The 23,343-nt window shown below is 41.5% G+C and overlaps 1 protein-coding gene across 10 annotated transcripts in view; it reads left to right on the forward strand.

Annotated features, from left to right (window-relative positions):
* Positions 1 to 23,343, forward strand: part of Rbfox1 (RNA binding fox-1 homolog 1) — a 1,689,477-nt gene that overhangs the window by 1,110,525 nt on the left and 555,609 nt on the right. Inside the window, exon 1 of one of the 10 annotated variants that reach the window (XM_026780385.1) lies at positions 220 to 294. The exons of the other annotated variants lie outside the window; for them this stretch is intronic. Within the exon in view, the coding sequence (XP_026636186.1) occupies positions 277 to 294 (18 nt within the window). The 5' untranslated portion in view covers positions 220 to 276. Of the gene's footprint in view, positions 1 to 219; positions 295 to 23,343 lie in introns of those variants that run through there. 10 annotated transcript variants of the gene reach the window in all.

The raw sequence follows: 23,343 nt of genomic DNA on the forward strand, positions 1-23,343 counted from the left end.
GAGCGAGAGAGCGAGGGAGAGAGAGAGAGAGAGAGAGAGAGAAGCAAGCAGCCCCGGAGCAAGTCACTCCACACACGTTGGCACTGAAGGAATGCTGTCCTGATAAACTCATAAACAAGCATAGCAAACCTGGTGTAAGGAAATAGGAGGGACTCTGAGGACTTGCAGGAAAAGGCAAGAATCTCTACCGAGTGGTTTTCAGTTTTGCTTCCAGATACTCTTGGTGAAGTGAGGAGACTTCTGGTTGCTGACAGAGCCTTTGATTTCTCTTGCAAGATGATGATGTATTTGTGGGTAGGTAGTCTCTCTCTCTCTCTCTCTCTCTCTCTCTCTCTCTCTCTCTCTCTCTCTCTCCCTCTCTCATTCTTTCTGTCTTTCTCTGATTAATAAATTGACTTCGGGGATAAAGATTGCAGCCTAGAGTAATCGCATTTCGTGTAAGGTGATTATGCCGATGCAGGATAATCTTGCATGGCTACGGTACATGTGCAAGCTTTTCCAGTGGGAGTTAGGCAAGACTTGCTTCATTAGCGCTGAGCTACAATTTTATTTTCACGTGCAAAAGGAAACAAAAAAATGTGTGTGTGTGTGTGTGTGTGTGTGTGTCCGCATGCATGCATGCGGGTACGTGTGTGTGTGGAGAGTGGAGGGATGGTTTGCTTTCCTTTTTCTTGAGACACTGATGGTGGTGAATTCAGAGTAAAGAACAGATCTAGGAATGCCTTTTTAAGGATGGAGCAAATTTGCTCTCACTTGTAGCTGCGTGGAATTTCATTTAATTACAAAGCAGGGTGCTGAAAAATGATGGCTCTGTCTTGGTTATGTATACGTACACTTTCCTGTGTGAATAACTACTTATTTCTCATGTTGGCTTTGAGTGCTTTAGCTGATAACCGAATGTTTTCCTTCCCTTAAGTGTGTGTGTGTGTGTGTGTGTGTGTACACACTATGAGAATGCTATGGCCAGAGGTAGATTTAGATGTACTTTTTCTGCCTTATTGATAAATATATAGAGTTATCTGTTTAAGATGTGGCGTTAAAATAAACACACAAAAGTACTGGCCTGTTATTATAGATGACAATATTTAACTGGTGAAGTAATTGGGAAAAAATAGTGTTCTAGCATGAATGGCTTAGGAAAGCAGCTGACTTCTGGGAGGACAAATATATACATCGTATTTTACCTAGAGCAATAAGGGACATGTGTGAAATCTTCCTCTTCAAAAGGGCTGAGCTCTGTGGGATCACTTGAGAGACACATAGATACTCCTAGCTTTGCAGACGGAAGGAGGCGGACATATGGAAAAGAAGTAGCACCCTTTATGTTAAGGCTGCCATCATTGGGTTTTGTTGTTTAGAAGACTGAGAAAAACCTTTTTTTTCCCCGCCTTCCAGCCACTTTTCTGGTTGACGTCACAGCCTTGAACTTCTTGCTGGGAAGGGAAAGGCCTCTTTGTTGAATCCGTTCTTAATCACTTCTGCCCTTTGACTTCTGCCCTTTGACCCCTCCTGTGAATTGGGCATTGCTCAGCCCCTCCCCTTTTGTTTGCTTGTGTTCTGTGGTGGGAACTTTCACTCCCTTTCTCCCCAGTTTTCCAGAGTTGAATATAATCAATTCTGGCCATTTGAAACAGGCCTTTATATCAGTTTGTCTAAATTTCAGGACAAAATCTCTTTTTAAGCATGCCTGTTTTTAACAAGTGTTCAGAAAGAGAAAAATTCAATAAACTTAACAGAGGTAGTTTTAACCTCTATTTCCGCCCACTTCCTCTGATTAATCCAAGATTAACAGCATCAGTTTGTTGTTGTTGCTACAGTGAAAATCTTGAATGTTTGCAAATGTTGACTTTTTAAGTATTAAAAACTAAGTCATTGCAGGGAATCACCGTTTGAGTCATTCATAAAACAGCTGTGTTTTTAAGGAAAGGAGTCTGCTTGGGGTTTTCTTCATGAGTGGATTCTGGTTAATTAATTTTGTTTAGATGCCCGAAGACCATGCTTGCTTCTGGAGTGACCAGCCAGCCCTTCACTCTGAGTGCCTCGGTGGTGTTTTGCTGATTTTCTTTATTGGGTCAGCTGGTTCTTATGGCCATGCACATTTGCAACGCTAAGCAGGGGAGACCACAGACAGCCTCAGACCCGCTCACAGGGGCAAGGGGGAGGCTTGCTGACTTTGCTGAGGTCATTGGTTCTGGCCTGCTCAAAGCCATGCCTCTCACTTCCTGTTTTCCTCTGTCTGACCCCTGCTTTTGGGTGCCACACATTTTCACTAAGTACATTTATCAAGCTGAAAAAATGATTGCTACCTGGCTGCCCCCGAACTTCTCTTTTCTATTTACATCTTTAATTCTGTGGTTGTTGTTTTCATCTTCGCTGTGCGTTCTGGAAATGGCAGGCTCTTTAAATTGGAACAGCTGGATGTGTGCTGTTTAAGGAGATGTGAATTAGCAGGCCAGCGTGAGTGCTGGGAGCTTTCAGGGGATTCTTGCTCTTTTCTTTTTCTCTCTCCGTTTGAAGTGCGGTCGCTGCTCTTGCCTTCCAGTCTGTAAATACAGATACTCTAAATATGTTTGATATTTCTGTTTAAAAGCTCATCTTGCTTTAGGGAAATGAGCCTCCACTCCATCGCTGTGTGAAAAGAGACTCTGCTCTTCTCGCATGGACACAGAGATGAAGATGAAGAGTTAGGGAGAGATAGTTAGAAGAGATTTCACATCAGCTCCATGTCCTTTGTTGATTCTGGAACTGGTGAAGCAGTCTCTATAAGTGTACCTACCCACCCGTGTTCACTGCATTGACAACTGTCCCATGAAGGCCAAGAACTTCCTGTTGGGGCCTGTGGGAACAGGGTAGGGAGCGCTACTCTCTCTGACCACTTTAGACAGAAAAGGCAAAGCTTCTTCAGATAGCGAGTTAGGAACACACATCCCCAAACTGGACCGATGAGCTATCTGTGGGCTGGAAAATATTCAGCCCCATTGGTATGTATACTCCTAGGATTCTAGAAGTCTTTCCTTAAAAGACAGACACTAGTCGTTTTTCTCTTTGTACTTCATTTCTATAAGCTGGTGTTCAGGACAAAGAAAGCTGAGTTGGCTGCTCCACTCCTGATGACCTGATGGTTTTGACTTCCCATATTTGGATTTGGTAGGCTAGAGGGGTGTTCCCAACAAGATTCCAGGATAATGAATTCCACAGCTTCTGTGCTGGTGCCCAGCACAGATTAAGACCAAATAAGACAAATAAGACCAAAACAGTTTTGTTTGTTTTTAAAGACAGGGCCTCACTCTGTTGCTCATCCTGGCCTCCAACTGGCCATCCTCCTGCCTCAACTTCTCAAGTTGTAAGTTGACAGGTGTATATTATCACGGCTGACTAGATAGACACTAGTGCCTATTCTGGATCAGTGCAGCTCCGAGCTATGCTCTGATTACTTCCCTCCACAAGAGGCCTTCTCTGGAACAGAGATAAGCTGCCCCTCCTGCGCTGGCACCAAGAGTGGAAAAGGAGAATCCATCATGGAATTCGGAGATAAGACACCATAGATTCTGTTTGGTTCCTCACATCTGTAATGTGACTGTCAGAGAAATGGGTCTCTGCTTAATGTTTTTCTCTTCCTTATGTAAAAAAAGAACCATTTCTACTTTATTTCTTTTCACATCTCATTTCTATGCCTAAGGCCATTCTTCCGATCCTTAAAACAGTTATTATATTTACTCACTTATTTTGTGTGGAGGAGTTTTGCAGGCCACAACACATGTGTGGAGACCCGAGGGAGCTAATTTTCTTTTTCTACCATGCAGTTCCTGGAGATGAAATTCAGGTCCTCAGGCTCTACTCTTCTGTAAGCACCTTTACTGGCTGAGCCAGTGTGCCATCCCCAATATATACACGTTTTTGAGACAGGGTCTCACTGTAGCTCCCAGCATGGCTTCTGTTCTGACATCATCTAGTAAGGCATGTGTTAGCAAACCCAGTTACAGTTTTGCTTTTGCTTTTAATTTTAGGTTTTTGTTGCTTATTATCCTTGCCCTTTTAGAAATACTTTATTTTTAAGAAACATGCCTCTAAACCCATAACTCTGTCCTTTAAACCAAAGGGCAAGACAACAGGTAGAACATTCGAGAGCTACTGTAGAAAGAACTGAGAACTGGGAGACGGTGGGATCAGACGCAGCATCTGTGTGTTGACAGCTGTAGTCCAGTCATTTTGACAGGGAAGGGATCATAAGACTTCGTTCTTCATGTAAGACCCTGAGAACCTTCAATTTGTCACCATTGGCACAACCACGCCACCCACCTCTTCAGGTCTTCCTCCTGCTGTGCATGAGTTCCCCAAGATCCCCAAGTGACCCATGGCACGACCCTGCCTTTCTACCCTTTTCTTAGTTTCTAGATTTGTCCTCTGCAGGCTGCCTCTTCTTTCCTGAGCACTTACAGCTTCCCTTGCTCTATTCGGTATATTCTAGAAAGTGTTCATAAACTGAGGGTGGACAAAGTGCTTTGTGGATTGCACATTCCAGAGCATGCGTGAACAGCAAGGGTAGACTGAGCTGGCTCTCTGTTCTTTGGTCACTGTGCATGCTGTTTAGGCTTCTGTAAGGGAGATATGGCTTGCCTAGCGTTCAGTGTGACGTTTGTTTTTCCTGTTTATTTCAAACAAACAATACATGTCCTTTTTCTTTTGTTTTAGATTAGCAAATAAGGAATGAGATATCACTGTGATGTTTTTGAACAAATGTGTTTTAATAGCTTTACCTCCCTCACATCTGCCTGATTCTCTGTCCCTGCAACCCCTCATGCAATGCCCAGGCTCTTTACCTCCTTCATACCCTACCTGCCAACCACCGCAGGCTGTTTTCCTTTGGCACCCATCTTTTTTACACTCTCTTAGTTTCCTTTATACTTTCTACTTTAAAAAAAATTAGTAAGTGCTAAAAATGAATAACAGCCATTCTTTAGCCCCCAAATAGAAATTATCTCAATATGAGAACTGGTTGTATTCCTGAAGGTAGTTTTCTCAAATCGTGTACATATATCATTATTTCCTCAGTTCAGAGAAAAAACAGCGCTGAAGATAAAGATTAGGAAGTGCAGCTCGGTCTGTCAGCAGGGCTGATTATGTGTTTCTGCTTTGGAGAGGCAGCATGCTAGCCCATGAAAAGCATATATCAATAGCAGAGTGCATGCCAGCTTCTGCTCTGTTAAAACGTGAAGAGTGAGGACATGAAACCCGGAGAAGGTACTTCTGTTACATAACATGTGGCCACAGTGTTTCAAAACTAACCTGCTTTTAGCATGTAAAATAGGTACATTAAATATTTTTTCCTACAACAGCTTCCTTCATTCCTGGGTAGACTGTGATCCAGGCAGTGGCTATCCCAAAATGTGCTCAACTGAGTCTTCAACCAAAAAATGTTTCTGCTTGTATATTCTAAGTTGCTGCTGGGCCACAGGGAGATTATAGAAGTAGTTCAAAAGTTGTTGAAATCGGGAAGAGATTTGACTGTTAATATGGATTATCTGTTGACTGCAGTGCACAAATTAGCCAATGGCTTGTTTTGGACTTGATACTGTATCTTGGAAAACTCGCTGTGAGGTTGCCTTCCATTTTAGTTCCCACTCCCAATCTGCTACACTGGTGGACAATGTGTGGTCTGCTTATCTTTTTTCCAAGTAAGCTGGTTTACGAGTTCTTTAAAATTGTGCTAAGCAGCAGAGGAAGCTTGCCTTCTTGGGGAAAAAAAAGGTTTCTTCTGTTTTAATTTTTAAATTTTCTTAGAAAGTTTATTCTTCTCTCAGTGAATTCGGACCTGGCGGTTTCTCCTCCTCCACTCTTCTCAGCTTCCCCTCTCTTCTCCCCCAAATCCACTGCTCCTCCATTTCCCTTCAGAAAAGAGCAGGCCTCCCAGGAATATCAGTCAAACATGGCATAACAAGATGCAATAAGGCTAGGCATAAACCCTCTAATCAAAGATAGACAATTTCAGCCCTTCATGCCAAGTTGAGAGTTTCTATTTTCTGTGTCTTATAGAAAACACTCCCAAGCAGCACACAGATGGCTCCTGTTGACTTCTAACTCACAAATACATTTCTATTGACCTGGCCAGTGCATTTGGCACTCACACTTGGTGCTATGTGTCTTTAGTTGAGGGGCAAGGAAAATGGAAACAACAGACCTAGGTCAGAACGGAGGGATGCCTTACTGCTCTTGACCCTGCACTTGGCTCAGTTCCCCTCTCATACTCCACATCATAGGAGGTGCGAGTATCTTCGATGCTTCCAAACACTCCCCACCACACCCCTCTATCATCCATTTCTTATTTTGCCCTCGAACAAAGAATCATCAGTGTAATTGCAGAGATTCATAACTACTCAGATTAATGAGAATAAGTGACTGTTGAGTGACCAGCCATTAATGACACATGTACATTGTCTCCTGACCCTAAGGCTCAGGAGAATCATGAAAGAGGAACCGAAATGTAAGAGCTGGAGGGGACAGTGGAGTGTTGCTGAGTGCTGTCCTCTGTCAGGGCTGCCAGTTGCAGTGTTGATCTCTCTTCAGCTGCGATTATCTGTGCAAGACCCTCACAACGTTGGGTCAGCAGACTCTCATGGGGTGGGGTTCGTGAAGCCTTATCTTCCTGAGGATTTATAGACAGTTAACAGTAGCTATGGAAGGAAAAGATATTTTTCTTGAGTCGTGTAGCCACTGGTTAGGTGTTCATCCTTCTGTCATTTCCAAAACACATTGAGTCATTTTTTTTTAAAGAGAGAGATGAAATTACAGGGTACCTAGAAAAAGAAGAGAGGAATCAACAGCTGTGTAAGGGGACAAAAGAGAGTAATGGGGACGAATATGATCAAAATACTTTTTATACACGTAGAAGCATGCTGTTATACAATCAATTATGTATAATTAATATATGCTAATAAAGACTAAAAGATGATCTCATAGGAGCATACACCACACTTCCTATAGGGCCTCGTACACATTTGCAACAGGCTATTTCCCAAGCATTTTTAGATCAGAAGTAGCCACTAGTCCAGATTGTTTACAGGCAGAAGAAAATGCCAAGCCCCCATGATCCTCTTCACCTGCAGACTGATGGGAGGGAGTTAGACACGCAAAGAGAATGAAGGAGAGTGCTTTTGTGACTTATGTCTTCCCCTGACTTAACCATTCCTGGCCTCTCCTCTCTGCAGACTGTCTGGCAGAGGGAGGAATATGTTATTTTCCGCTTCAGCACTCAGGAGCCATTGATGTAAATTGATCAGTACTTTTTTGTATTTTTCTGAAATTTTGTTTACACGCACATTCTTCTTTGTCTGTAAAGTGACTCGTAGCATCAAGTCTCATGCATTTTTCTCTCCGATATAATAATGACACCGAACTCATTGAATTCTTGTGTTTAAAGATTCTTCCAAAAAATCATGGTTCAACTCTGTAGGGCAGAAAACACAAAGAAAGCTGTGCATCAGAGGAGACAAAAAGTCATCTAGAAAAAGTCGGGAGCTCTAGGCACAAGGCAAATTTTCTTTATACATGAACACGTATACACATATCTGTCATATCTTAAGACAAAACCTAAGGAATGTTAATCTAAAAGATTAAACATCCTTTCTCTTTACTTTTTACACACAGACAATGGCTGACTTTGTGTGCTTTTATGTTTTGTATTGTTTTCTTTGGAGAGAAATAAAAATGGGCTTGCTATAAAGTATTTCTTCTGTTTCTAGTTTACATTTGGAGTGGTATCTCACATTCCTTTAAAAAATTCTTCAAGCCTTCAAACAAATGCTTGATCAAATGATGCTGGTTTGAACGACATACAGAAAATAGTTTCTGCTCAAACTTGTGTCCCCATTCAGAGAAGTACAAATTGAAAAATTGATATTCAATACCAAGGAGATAATTTAAGGATACGATAAAGCATTGTTTTGACAACCAAGAAACACGAAGCTTTTAGGACAAGTTGAGAGAGAATCACACATCGTGTTTCCCATTTATTATCCTCAGCTATCTCAGAGAGAAGGAACTCAGTTGAGAGACAGGTATAGGAATGGAATGGTGTGAAAGTGATGTGGGGAATTTAATGCTACTCCTAGTGATGTTGGGTATCACCTCCAGTGAGCTGGAAATCTCTGGGTTCTGCCTCTCAGCGGCCACCCATCTTAACATCTGAAGTCACATCCTCACCCTGGTGTACTGTGTTAACAGCTCTTGTTACCTTGATGCCAACCTCTCTGATTCTCCCATTGTGGCTAAAGATGCTGTTTACACCACTGCATTAAGTAGCCAGGGAGTTAGTAATGGGAGGTGGATTGAGATAAGAATAGATTATGAAGGTGTGCATGAGTGTGTGTACATGCATACTTTGAGATACACAAAGGCAGAGAGAAAGGAGACTCTCTATAATAAAATATGTAGATCATTGAACATAGTAAGGGATATTTTTACTTTTTAAAATGCTTATAGTAGAATGCTTTTTTCTCTTAGTTTATCAATTAATATTTTCTGCATATGTAAGTGGGTGGACTTATGTATAGGTGTGTGTAGAGGCCGAAAGTCATCTTCAGATGTTATTCTTTAGAAGAATAATACCTTTTATTATTTGGCAGGATCTCTCATTGACCTGAGACTTTCTAATTAGGCTAGGCTGGCAGGTCATTGACCCCTAGTGACCTGCTTGCCTCTGCCATCCCAGCCTTGAGATTGTAAGCATACATCACATGCATGAGATGGTCGTTCTTTGTAGCAAGGGGTTCACGGACAGAGCCATCTGAATCAACCCTGGAGTATCACCCTGAAAACATAATCTACAAGTCTCTCATACGCAAGTCTGCTTGTATCTTAGAGACAATGTTGATTTCTGGGTTAAAGGTTCTGATAGAACTCATGTCAGAATGTAAACACAGTTCGGTTTATAGAAGTCTTAGCTGTATTCTGCTCTGCCTTTAGTTGTTCCTTCTGCCTCTGCATCATGCTGAGAATCTTTGCAGAGGGGAACAACTTCTTAGTCACTGGAGGTGGGGTAATCACTTGCGAGCTCACAGAGTTTCTCTCCATGATGATTATCTTAGTGAATAACTGTACAAGTAGAACTCTGCTTATAAATTTATTAATTGATAAAAATTCTTATTGACAGTTTCCAGTGTATCAGATCTTACATATCCTAAGTTCTCAAGACACAGTAAGCAGGAAATGATCCCAATCTTGCTAGACCTGTGCATAGATGAGGAATCAGATATGACACAGACAAGATGAAAATGGAAGTGAACGAACAGCACTAGTAAATAAATCATTTGTAGCATAACACCTAAGAGGCATTGTTGTAGAAATAAGCTGAGTTCAAGAGGGAAATATATTGATTCCCTCATCTGAGAATTCTCAAGATAACACAGATGCAAACCAGACTACACCACTGAAGTCTGAGTCAGTTTCTGTGACTTAGTTTTCTCTCTACTGCCCCCCAAAGGTGATTCCTATGACTTTCCACAGATCAAGACTGATCTCTTTCAACCAAGATCTGTCTGTTCTTGTGCTCTTGAGCTGGGGGTTTCTGTACCCTTGAGCCAGGAGCTAAGACTTAACATCCAGTCTCGAGTTAAGAACTCACTGTTGGGAAAGCTGAGAACAGATATGACCCTAAAGTTTGAGGAAGTTGAGGAAGGGGTGATTTCTCCAGAGAAGTGATGGACAAGCAGGAGAGAACAGTGCACACCACCCAGACAAAGAAATAAACATTGCAGCTACGGCTTGCGATGAGACTTAACCCAAAATAAAGCAGGTGTTTGGGTTTACATCAACTGGGGAGGTTTTAGTAACACTGAATCCAGGCATATTTTTTTTGAAGAGATCTCCTCTTAGTTAGGGCCTGAGGGTAAGGAAGCTGTGGTGAGGTGGAAATGTGTTGGGAGATTTGGTAAGGAGGATGTTGGTGGGCAAGAAGGACCAGTGGGCTAGGTTGGTCATAGCCCTATGAGAAAGGGAGTGTGCACTAAAAGAAAGTTCTGCTATGGCAGAAGAGTGAGCAACTGCGATGGCTAGGGACCCACTGTGTCTTCTTCATGTCCGAGAGTTTTACTTCTCACACAGCATTCTGGAATAAGAGCAAGGCAAGAACCTAGGTTGGGAAGTGGTGAGAGAGATTTTCCTTTCCTTGATTGTCAATCGATCGATCGATCCATCGATCCATCCATCCATCCATCCATCCATTTATCCATCCATCCATCCATCCATCCATCCATCCATCCATCCACCCATCCATTTATCCATCCATCCATTTATCCATCCATCCATTTATCCATCCATCCATCCATCCATCCATCCATCCATCCATCCACCCATTCTTTCATCCACCCATCCATCCATCTATTCTTTCATTCTATCATGCAGTTGGGTGTCTGTTTGTACATGTGCACATGAATGTGCAGGCCAAAGGTCAATTTTTGATGTCATTCCTCAGAAACCTGGCAGTTTGATTTTTGAGCAGTGTCTCCCAGTAGAACCTGAAGTTTGCCTGTTAGGCCAGTCTGGCTAGCTAGCAAGTCACAAATATCTTCCAGTCTCTGACTTCCCGGATGTTGGATTATAAGCATGGAACACTATGTCCAGCTTTTGGTTTCTGGGGCATTGAATTCAGGTCCTCATACTTGAAAAGCAAATACTTTATTCACTGAGGTATCACTCCAGCTCATATTTTGCTTTTTGAAGCTTGCATACACTCATTATATAATGCTTATTCATCTGAATCTTGATTTGCATATGTTGTTACTCTTGCCTTCTATATAATGCTGGGAATAGAAGTCCAGTTTCTTGTTCTTACTTTACTTACTAAGCTATCTCCACAGCCCCTCCTCTTATTGTAATGGTGGTGGAGAACTGAACAGGCATCTTCCCCATTAGGACTTTAAGAACCTCTATGTACATTCCAAATAGCCAAAGTCCACCTAGCTTGACTTGGCTGTCTTATGTTCTAAACTCAGTATGGGAAGCATTTTCCTCAGCCCTTCACATGTGCTGAGTCAGCACCAGTTTGGTACTTGTTCATCCCAGATCTCCAATGAGAAGGGAAGAAAGATGAGGTAAAAAAGGACAACAGATCTCTCTCAGTTTGGGGGACATGAATGGGACCTCTGAATAATGGCAGCAGCTCACTCCTGGCCTTGCTTTGTTCAGTTGTGAAGCACTTAAGGTTGAAGTTCAGGAAAACAAAGCAGTTTCATAATAGCAAACGTGGCTGGAAATTTCAAGTGTCTTCAAGGGCATTTGACATCAATGAGCTCAGTGATGGAATAGCCAAGGGAAGACAGTGTTGTTAATGTGCTAAATTAAAAGGCTAATCAAAGAGGCCAAGGCTACAAATGAGAACAGGAACACAATTAGTTAATGGAGGGCTGAGAGTAATATGAGCTCTCTCTCTCTCTCTCTCTCTCTCTCTCTCTCTCTCTCTCTCACATGCATTATTGCTTCTCAGCTTCCCTCACTGGATTCAACTAATGCAAAGGGGAAAATGGTATACTGTTCATTTCTTGTCACACTTTCCTGTGTAAAGAGTGATTCCTCTCTCTCTCTCTCTCTCTCTCTCTCTCTCTCTCTCTCTCTCTCTCTCTCCATAAATACACACATAGAAGCAAGGTTCTCTGAAACATATACAATCATTTATCATGTGCAGGCTTCTTTTGAGACCTTAGTATACATTAAAATAGTTAAAATCACAGCAATGTTGTATTGTAATCAATATCTCCTGTTCTTTGAATGTACAATATCTTCCTCTTGCCTTCAGAGGATACATTCTAAGGCCCATAATAGATGCCTGAAACACCAGATCACATTAGACTTTAGATATATGTTTTTGTCCTGTATACTGGTATTCATAATCATATATAAATATATAATAGCTAAGAGGTTACTGAATAGAATGATAATAAATAGAACAATAGCAATATAATAAAATAAAGTTAGAAAGATCATTTAAAACATATGAGTATGTAACTCAGTTGCCTAATATGCATAAGGTCCTACATCTAATCCCCAGATACAGGAAGATCAGAAACTCAAGGTCATCCTCAGTTGTATATTGTTTTCAAGACAAGCCTGAGCTACACGGGACACTGTCTCAAAATAATCCATCAAGTATATGGATCATCTGTTCTGGAGTTTTCTGTTTACTGTTTTTAGTGATTGTTCACAGATAGCTAAAATACTACAAAGTGAAGCCTTGGTGATACTGTGATCCTGCCTTGCCCCCGTCTCTAAGACTGGACCTTCATTGGCATAGCTGGTTATAGCAGCCACAAGTGTCCCTGTGAAAATATGCATCGGTGTGCATTTGTATGGAGTGGTGGGTTTCAAAATGCCACATTTTTGGAAACATGTTGTGTCTTTTGACCCCATTTGCTCCCTTTACTCCCTCACTCTCGATTGTCATCTCCCCCCTCGCGAGTCTCCTTTCTCCTCCTGTCTGTCTATGCTCCATATGTGGAATAAACAGTGTCATTTGCTGTCCTGCAGAAGGTTTACTTCACCTAACATGAACATCTTAAAGCCTATCCATTTTCCTGCAGAATACCTAGTTTCGGTCTTTTGGTTGTTTGTTTTCTTTTGTTGTTGTTATTGTTTGCTTTTTGAGACAGGGCTTCTCTGTGTAGTTCTGGATGTCCTGGAAATTGCTTTGTAGACCAGGCTAGCCTGGAACTCACAGAGATCCGCTTGCCTCTGCCTACTGAGTGCTGGGATTAGAGGTGTGCACCACCACCTCCCAGCTTGTTTCCGTCTATTAAAAATATTTATTTGCATGTGGAGATCAGAGAACTTTTGAGTTCTCTCCTTTCAGTTTTATGTGGATTCAGAAAATCAAGCTCAAGTCATCCTGGTTTGTGCAACAAGTGCTTTGCCCACTGAGCCATCTCATTAGCCCCAATTTTATTCTTGTTATGGCCCAGTAAAGCTCTGTTGAGTGTATGTGTGTGTGTATTTTCTCCATCCATACATGTACTGGTCATCAGAAGACATTCTAACTTCTCACTGACTCCTTTTAGTTAGTCAGTGCCTAGATGGTACCATATCTAAGCAGTTTTCATCGCAAACTTAACTAGGTTGGACTGAAGATCAACTGATGAATTGCAAGAATGCTACTCCATATCATAGAAGGTGGGTAGTTGTTTGATAAAGGTTAGTTCTCGCCATCAGTGTCATTATCCTAGTGATATGAATTTATGTAGCCTGAGCATGTCTGTGGGTGTAAGATGAGGAAGGGAACAGCTGCTCCTCTTTCTAGCAGAGGTTAAGTAGTTCAAATGCAGGGGTTTAGTACATGGCCAGTCACGGGTACCAACATACTCTGTACTAGGCCCTTGGCATGTGCTTCTGGGGGTTTTGCTTATCTCTGCCTTTAAGCAAGCACAGCGCCTGAAGAAGAGTGAGCAGGGTGCAGCTGCCCATAGTCCCCAGCTCGGCACCTACTGAGTACTGAAGAAGGGCGATTTTGTACTTTTCTTTTCTCCTCTTACAAATCATAGGTGGAAGATAGGAAAAAGCAAACCAGAACGACTGAAGGAAGAAAGATGGAAAGCATCTGTGATACAGGAAATCCTAATGTTTAGATTCTAAAGGAATTGATACTGAGGGAGGATGGAGGAATTCAGGGACCTGAAAAATGAGTAGCAGAAAATGTCATGAGCAGGCTGGGGAGTTAACCCAGTGATAAGGGCAACTGAGTCACCAGGATCTAGGACCTGTACTGTAGAAAGAAAGAAGTGATTTGCTCAGGTTGTCAGGAGTACTGTACGCACTCACACACATACTGTACACACAATACAAAATAAGTGTATAAAAATTTGTAAAGAAAATATGATGGATATTTCGCGCCCTCAAAAAAGAAATGGTGACCTTCTTGCTGGAGTCAAACCAATACCTGGATGTCATTTTTAAAAACAGAAAACTAATAGCAATAATGTTCTCACACTAGTAGCTTCTGCTTCTGATACTACTATTATTTTATGCAAGTTTAAAAATATTTTCAATATTTACATCCTTGTATATAATTTTCTCTGAAAACATAGGAGTCCTCTTGTATATCCATATAGAAATTGTTGCATAAAGCTTTCCTAATGTACTCATTTTGACATAGTTTGTAAATTTTGTGTCAATTTTAATATCCAGATATACCATGATGCATTTGCCAATTTATCTACTATTAGATATTAGAGTTGTTGATGAGAGAAAAACAACTTTAAAATATACAGTGTGGGCAAACAAGAGAAAGCAGCCAGCTCAGAAGGGAATATACCAAAGGCCAGAGTATTTTGGGCATCTTTCCAGTCTTAAATGAATGCAAACTGAAACAGTATGCTTTGTTGAACTGAGAGAGATTGTAAGTAGGGTGATTTGCTGAGTGTTTTCTAGGTTCTAGAATACTTGCTCACAGGTTTTTGAGTGGGATTCCAAAGTACTAAATGTTTTTACAAGTTAATTTACAAGTCTAAGGTATTTTACTGAGACAAGGAGAGAAAAGGAAAGATGGCAGACTGCTGCCAGGCTGCCTAATAGGGCATAAGTCAGGATGGTTCAGTGGTTAATGGAACTAGATGTTTTTAGAGAGGACCCACTTTGGGTGGGTCACAATTGCCTGTCCCTCTTGTTCCAGGAGACCAATACTCCTTTCTGGTCTTCATAGATACTTGTGCTCACATACTACACACACACATATACATACAGAGAGAGAGAGAGAGAGAGAGAGAGAGAGAGAGAGAGAGAGAGAGAGAGAGAACTAAAACCCAGCCAATAATTTCAGGTTACTGCTGTAGTTTGGAGATTCAAAGGATGCCTTCAGATGAACATTCAGGATTCAGGGACTGCCATGGATGCAGACATCCATTGGCCTGACTACCATCTGTATTGGGTAATTTGTCCTCCTGTGCTAGCGGCTACCTCCCTCTATTCTTACCTTTGCTAATTATTACATACCAATTTTGGAATATCTTCAATGGCATCACATGCATAGAGATACACAACACTAGTTGTTTTTTCATAAAATTACTGAATAGTAACTGCATACAGGGCTTTGGATAGTTCTGTTCTCTCTTGGAGAATGTTTAATGCCCTCTTGCACTTAGAGACTGTTCAGCATTGAGCAGAAAAGAGAATTCAGAGAAATAAATACTATGAGATGGCCAGAATTCTTTCCTGTCCATTCCAGAGCCTTGGCAAAAGTAACTGCTTAATGTAGATGTGCATGGGTGAACAAGAGTAAAGCGCTTTAGAAGAAGATGCTCAGAGGGAGAGCTGGTGGACATACGTTTATACAGCCAAACTCCACTGCCGAGAGGATACTGGTCCTGTCTGAAAGTAGTTCTCTTCACAGAGATCACAGAATGCCCATTAGGAAAGACTGCAATGAAGCTGTTAGAAGACATGTGCTGGGGGTCTTTAAGCCATAGAGCATAGCCAGTCAAAGCCTGGCACTTTTTAAAAGGTGTTTGTTTGTTACAGGTTCTGCCTGTAAGCCTGTCCTGTATCCCTGTTCCTCTAGGTATTGAATTCTGGTAGATTTTCCATAGTCAGTGAACTCAGGGTGTGTCGGTAAACTGTTAGTCTCTGGCTTTTAGCTGCACCTCACACCCAAAGATTGCACAATTGGCAAAGCACACAAAGTGTGGAAAATAGAAAGTACTAGATCGATAGCCACGACCATAGTCCCCAGCCAGCCTTACCCTGTAACCCGTGGCTACATCCATCCAGCCACAGAGGTACCATTCACATGAAGTGCCTGTGAGGTGCTGATTGTGACATTCAGACTGGGCTGAGCATGCGTAGATAAAGACATCATCAGAAAAGGCTCTGAGCACTATACATTTTCCTTCTTCTCAAAGGAGCACATAGGACCAGCAAGACAATGATGTGTTTCTCCATACCTGATGACCTGAGTTTAATCCCTGGAACTCACATGGAAGAGAATCTATTCCAAAAAGGTGTCTTCTGACCTCCGCATGTATTTCTGCGCACACACACACACAGACACACACACACACACACACACACACAGAGAGAGAGAGAGAGAGAGAGAGAGAGAGAGAGAGAGAGAGAGAGAGAGAGACTAAGTGTTTAAAAAGAAACACATCTATCTTACCATAATTTCACTGTTATCCTTGGGGTTCTTTTCTCTGTTAAAACTTCAAATTAGAAAAGAAAAGGGGAAACACCAAACTGTCTTTAGCCCTGCACAGGAAATCTCTTCTCTGTACCCTTCCATTATGGGGTTCCACTAGCCTCTGTGGAAATAGGGGAGGGAGTGGAAATATTCTGAGGTCATAGGATTGTCTTTGGTGAAGAGTTGAGTTGCTGCTTTCTGGGGCCACATCTTTAAGATATCTTTGGGGGACTTAAAGAAAGCCAAGCATGCCAGGATATTTATGAATCATGAGACTTAATAGAGACCAAAGTGGATCCTATTATTGATGTGCTTGCTGCTTCATTAAATTCCCCTTAAGGTTTGCAGCATGGATAAGGATCATTTGCAATAATAATTATGCCGTGATCGATTGATTGGGTCTGACATTGCACTTGTCACCTTGAAATGCAGAATCCATCTATTTTCGACAGTGTGAACATTTTTCGCTAATCTTGCACACCAGCAGACGACAGTTTATTTTTATGGAACAAGTATAATTTATAAAGTTTGGAGACATAACATTAACCTTTTGCAAAAAAAATGAAGTATCACTTGTCATTTTACAAAGAAATGAAAATCATCCAACAAACAATATTTTTGAGATTAGAAAACACAGTCTAATTTCAAAAAAGAATTTTTCAAACAAACAAAAAAATGTAGGCACTTCCACTGATTGAAGCAAATGTATTGAAAGTATTCAAGTAACGAAATCGTCTCACTGAGCATGGAAGCGTAGGGTCAAGGGGCTGGAGTGATGGCTGAGAGCAGTTCTGCTCTTGCAGAGAACCCAAGTTCAATTCCTAACACTCATGCTGGATGGTTCACAGTGACCCTTCAAATACTGCAGGAAATCCTTTGTCTTCTTCTAGTCTTATAGGCATGTGAGTACGTGCAAACGCCTAAATACACATAAATAAAATAAATACTAATACATTATAAGGTTGAGACTAGCTTTGTCTGTATGTATAGACACAAGCACATGTGTTCATGTGCAGACACAGCCTTCGGTCCACTGTTTTTCTATTCATCTGCCTGTCTGTCTTCCTGTCCACCTACCTATTCACCATTTATATTTGCTGTCTTTTACTCTTTAATTCCATCTGTGCCTAAAGAAATCCTGAAAATGTCTGCTTCTGATGCATGCAGGTGCTTTGCAAGGCCACCCCAGATCAGAGTGAATCTTACGCCATGCAAGACTTTGTAGCCTTCTTTTCAGGGTGGGATTTTTTTTTTCAAGAGGAAGAAAGGAACCAGTGACCTCATTCTCCTGTGTCTATGTCCACTTTGATTTTTGTGATGCTTTCTGTCTTGAGCTTGTGATGTGCCTGCCCATCCTCCAGTTATTTTGGCAGAGAATAACCATTTATAGATTTGCTTATTCAGGATTAGGCTCTTAGCCTGATACTCAGAATAAATGAGGTGGGTGTGGCTCTTTTCCATGTGACCTTTTCTCCAGCAAGGAGGACAATCCAGTGAGAAATACAGGATGTATATGATTGGTACGGAAAAAAAAATTTCACAACAAACTAATGAATTGACAGATAACAGATAGCAAGAAGGAGACTGGGTTGCATTGCCATTAAATCACATTACAAAGAATGATGTCTAACCTGCATCACATGGTTGCTCACAGCCCACATAGTGTTCTGGCTACACTTTTGTGGCTGTGACAAATATTCTAACCAAAAGTGAGTTAGGGATAAAGCAATTCTTTTTAGTTTACCCTTTCAGACTACAGCCTGTCAGTAAGAGAAATCAGGCAGGGGCTTGCTAGTCCTCATAACCTAACCAACTTCAGAACCAAGGAAGTATAGCTGGAACCATGGAACAGAAGGCTTGCCATATGGCTCCCAGGGCAAGTTATACTCCACTAGCATTCCTATATAGTTCAGGATGACCTGCCTAGGGATAGTGCCACCCACAATGGACTAGGCTCTCTTATATCTATTAACAATGACAACAGCCACCCACAGATATGCCCACAGGCTGGTCTGATCTAAGCTGTTCTCCTCTCATATGATTCTTGGGCTGTGAATGGCTGACACCTACTGCTATCCAGAACACATGGTATATAGTTAAGACCCTGTAACCTTCTGAGAAAGTGGTTATTGTTATGTCTATTGTGAATGTGATGTTACTAGAGTCTACAGAGCTTCCAAACTGCTGAGCTATTGAGTAACAGAGATATGTACGATTGTATTATTTAAATCCTACAAGTCAGTCTTCAGAGCTAGGGCTTTGTAACTATTTAATTCCACACATAAATAAGTATATTTATAAATATATGAACATGAACCTAAGTACTTACACATGCATAAAGGAGCAGCTGCACAGACCACCCCTTACCCTCATGCTCAAGTGTTCATAGCTGGTAATATGGATGATTTTTTGCCCAACACTGCTCTTAAATTTTCCATTGTATATGTGTATTGCTTAGATAATAATTAATATAAAATAATAAAAGTCATTGTGTGTCACACAGGATATAATCAGCAAGCACAGAGGCACTGAAATTTGTGCAGAAATGTATCTGCATTAATAGCTTGTCTCATTGAACTTCCAAACCACCTGACAAAATCAGTTTTAAAAAGGAAGGATTGATCTTGGCTCACTGTTCCGGGAGATGTAATCCATCACGGTGGGGAAGGCATAAAGGCAGGAGCTTGAGATGGGTCACCCATAGCCACAATCAGATTTCAGAGAGAGATAAGAGCTGGTGCCCAGCTTATTGTTCCAGTTTCATTCAGAGTGGAAGTCCAGCCTCTGGAAAGACAGCCCTCATGTTTTGGTTGGGTCTTCTTACCTCAGTTAACACAGTTAGGAAAACCTTCCCAGACGTGGCCAGAAATTGGTTTGTATGGTTATAAATCCTTCAAGTGCAGCCAAGATTATCTATCCCAACGTCTAAGATGCCAAACGACATTTCAGAAATCCCTAGATCTGTGCCCTAAAGTACCTTTAAAGGTGAGCCATGAGAAAATATCACTGACCAAAGACAGTGTTTGAAAGGCCCTCCTTCACTGCCAGAGCTCACATGCGCGTATGAAACCTCCCAACTGTTCTCTAGGTCAATTTTGCAAAGAATAAAATAATTGCATTCATTACCTGTGAAAGCTTTCACAGACCTATCTGTGCTTGGAAGAAACATTCCGTAACTGGATTGGGTTTTGAAAATGCTTGGTAGGAGGTCGGATGCAAAGAAAATAGTAATCTGAAAATTGAAATCTGGCCATTCTCCAACAAGAATTTTATTTAGTTGTAAAAGAGGGGAAGGAGGCAGAAGAGATGACTCAGCAGATAAGAACGTTTGTTTCTCCTGCAGAGGACCCAGCTTCCCAATTTCCCAAGTTCAGTTCTGGGCAGCTCACTGGTTAGACCCCCAGCCCTAGGAAAGCTGAACCCCCCTATGGGTTCACAAATACAGGTGGCACACACACATACACACGAGTAATACATCTTTAAAACAGGAACAACATCTCCAACACTGCCCTGTTTTACTACTAGCATTGATAGTTAAAATGAAAGTTAATTTCCTTTTGTGTTTTGCACATGGAAAACCTAAACCACTGGATAAATAAAGCAATTTTGAATCAACCCTTGCAAATACAGGATGCTACAGACTGCCTACCATTTATTTGTTCTAACTGCTACTCATTTCATTTTGTAATGGTGTTAAGTGATGTGTTTTCTATGGACACGACATTTCAAGTGCTGAGTTCTTATCTTTCCCTAGGCTATCAATACCGAACATGTCCTCTCTTATGACTAGTGACCCCCAGTCACCTCTGAAATCATGGGGGTAAACATAGGTCCTCCATGGAGTCCTGTTGTTTGGGGCTACTGATAGTCAATAACTCACATTAAATAATCATGGAATAGGTTTTGCCTCAGATTATTTTTGCCCAGATGTGGCTCAATGGCAATGCTCTGAATACATTTCAGTTAGGCAAGACTAACTTTCATGTTTGTTATGCTAGGTGGTTTTTTTCGTTCATGTTTTCATCTTATGATTAGTTTATCAGACTATAACCCCAGCATAAGTTGAGGAGAACCTAATATTTTAGAAGTTGTCTAACCATGACTATATAAAAAGTGTGGCCAAGATTAAGTTTTGACAACAGTAACATTCGTGTATGGGAGATAGTGGCTAGTAAGAATGTTTGAGGCGCCGAAGATTTCAAATTCTCCTTGCCTCTGGCACCTACCTTCCAACACAATGGAGGGCACAATGTAAGCTGTGCTGTTGAAGCGTGAAGCTGTTTATAGGAAGAGACAATGCAGACTAAAAGTCTTCGAGATTAACCCAGACTGTGCTCTGAATCCCTACATCAGGTGATGGTGACTATTAAATCAAAATAGACTGCTTTTCTCCTAAAGTGAAGGAAAATTTATCTCAGTTCTTGAGGAAAGACATGGGATTTAGAAAAATAAAATTCCATGTCATGATCCTGGACTCAAAAACAGTGGTGTACCAGTGACTGTAGAAATAGACATTATAAAAGTGGGTGGACATGCTGGGCCTCTGTAGTCAAGTGAATACTTGCTGCTAAATTATTGAGGCTAATGTAACATAGTTGTCTGACTAAGGACATCAGAAAGGCAAGTAGTTTTGGTATGTTATACAAGCTCATGACCAATAGGAATACGGCCTATCAACCCAGGAAGCTTAATCTTCACTTCCTTCAACCACTTGATCTGTGTGTTGTGGATGTGACTATGAGTGTGCGTGTGTGTATGTAGGTAAACGTTCATAGATGTGAGGACATGTGTGAAAGTGCCTGAATGTACACGTGCATGAGGAAGCCAACAGTGTACATCCATCAGTCGCCCTCCATCTTGGTTTGAGACGAGGTCTCTACTTGTACCTGGAACTCACTGATTAGGCAAGTCTGGATAGCTACTGACCTATTATCATTCACCTTACACACTTCCTTACACAGGTATTGTGATCCTGTGATAACATGCCAGTTTTTTGTTATTAAAGGCATGTCCTCATGCTTGTGTGACCAACCCTTTCCCTTCTTAGCCTTCTCCACAGCCCCTATGGGGGAAAGCCCCAAAACAAAGAGGATTGAGGAAAACACCCCCACAGAAGATAGTTCACTGATGAGCAGAATGAGAAGGAGGAAGAGGAATTTGCTGCAGAGATGGATCCAATCCTCGAAGCCCCGCACATCTGAAAGTATCTCTCATTGGTGTCTTTAATGCTATAGTCTTGGGGCACAGATGACTCCAGACTTACATTCTTCTCACTAGGCATGTCAGAATCAGACAGCTCTTATGCCAGTAGCTTTGGAGTTGAAGCAAAAGTCCCAGGACTGCATATCACTGGTTCAAATTAGATTAGATGCCTATGCCTGCCTATTAGCTAGTCTCCTTTTTCTAGGAATTGTATGGCAAGTCACCAGAACTAGGGTGAATGAGTGCCATCCAGCCCAGACCTTGAATGTCTTAGCTACACCCATTTGGTCTGAGGACGAGAATGCATGGTTCTTCTCCAGGAAGCTTGGTGCGCAGTATATGCAAGGACAGCAATCTTCCATGCTAGTCTTTGTCTTCATGAGTCATACTTTTCTCCAAAACTGCACTTTTTAGTGTTTCTAATTACACAACTTTCTGGTTTTAATGGCAGAGAGAAAGTTCTAGAATATTTTGACCTATTTGCTCTGTTCAACTCTTCTTTACAACTTAAAAGCTGTGTTGCTATGGAAATGCAGCCCACCTGGAAGGGTCAGAATATGTTTCCAGACAGCATTATTGAGACATGATGACAACAAGCAGCTGGCGGTGAAGTGTCTTGCACATCCTCACAACCTTCGATAATATTGGGACCCTGAAGATCTCCACCGCTCCCACCTTTTCCTGACCACTGCCACTCTAGATTCCAAATCCTCTTCTTTCACCTTTCCTAACATCACCACTGCAGATCTGTTGTCCCGCCCCTAGATGTTAGTTTCCCTTTCTGGAACTGTCTGTAAAAGAACTAAGACCAGGTTTTCCTCCTTGTCTTTCTGTGCCTAGAGAGTATCAACAAAATTACTTAATAATTATCACATCATTTTCTATAGGTAAAGGCTAGGACATGTCTATGTGGCTATAAAGGGGTGAAAATCTCTCCAGCACAGGAAACATCAAGTTCTCCTCATCTCTTCATGGCTGTGCACTGTCCTTCAGAAGTTACAGTTGACCTAGAAAGTATGAAATGAGGGTGGCAGTGACTAAGGATTGTGGGAGAGTGGTGGAGGAATGAGCTTATAGGAGGTGCTGAGTCATTGCTGTGATCCTGGAGAGAAAGAAGATGCATGGGGGACCAGTTAGAATGTAGTAAAGGTGCACTTAACCAGAGGTGTGCCCGGTATAATTTAATCTCTGATGACTCATAACAACTTTGGGTAATTGAAAGCCTGGGCTCTGAAGTCAGAGGTTTTGGGTTAACACCCAAGCCGTACTGAAGGTGTCCACACATGCAAAGTGCCCTCTACATTGACAGGGAAGAGCGTCTTTGTATATGTAAATCTGATTTGGCAAAGTCTCTGAAGATCTTCACAGCTGAACATGGAAACATATATGACTTTTAGATATTGCGATAGATTGAGACCAACTTTTCTTTCATTGTGTACTTGTTTATCCAGTAAGCACCTGATGAGCGTTTAGTGTCTCTGAAGAAGTTTTTGGGTGTGTGGTGTAGGGTGATGGACAAGGGGAGCCCTTTATCTCCCCTGCTCGCTTCTTTGTGTTAGAATGCTTGAGCATTAGACCCTGGGAGCTGTTAAACACATCATTTTCTATAACACGATAGAAGGTTAAATTCATAAAAGCCAGCAATATCTGTTGCAATTATGAATGTGTACATCTTTTGCAGGAGTAGAAAGTTTCCTTAGAGATTGATCCAGCCATGAGCACAGAGATGTATGTGTCATAGGGCTAGTGGCTGCTTACGTGGTTCTGCCCACCAAGTAGAGACCATTGAAGCAAGAAAAGATGTGTATTTGCAGCTATAAGCAGAATAAGGTCGCTAGGCTACACTGATATTGAAGTAATTCTCAGACATATGGTGAAGGGGAGAATCATAACAAGGAACAGTATGAATGACAGGTTTCCATTTGTCAATGGAATGGAAAGTGTTTCTCTCTCTCTCTCTCTCTCTCTCTCTCTCTCTCTCTCTCTCT

This window comes from Microtus ochrogaster, chromosome 7, assembly GCF_000317375.1.
Source record: "Microtus ochrogaster isolate Prairie Vole_2 chromosome 7, MicOch1.0, whole genome shotgun sequence".
Classification (NCBI taxonomy): Eukaryota; Metazoa; Chordata; class Mammalia; order Rodentia; family Cricetidae; genus Microtus; species Microtus ochrogaster.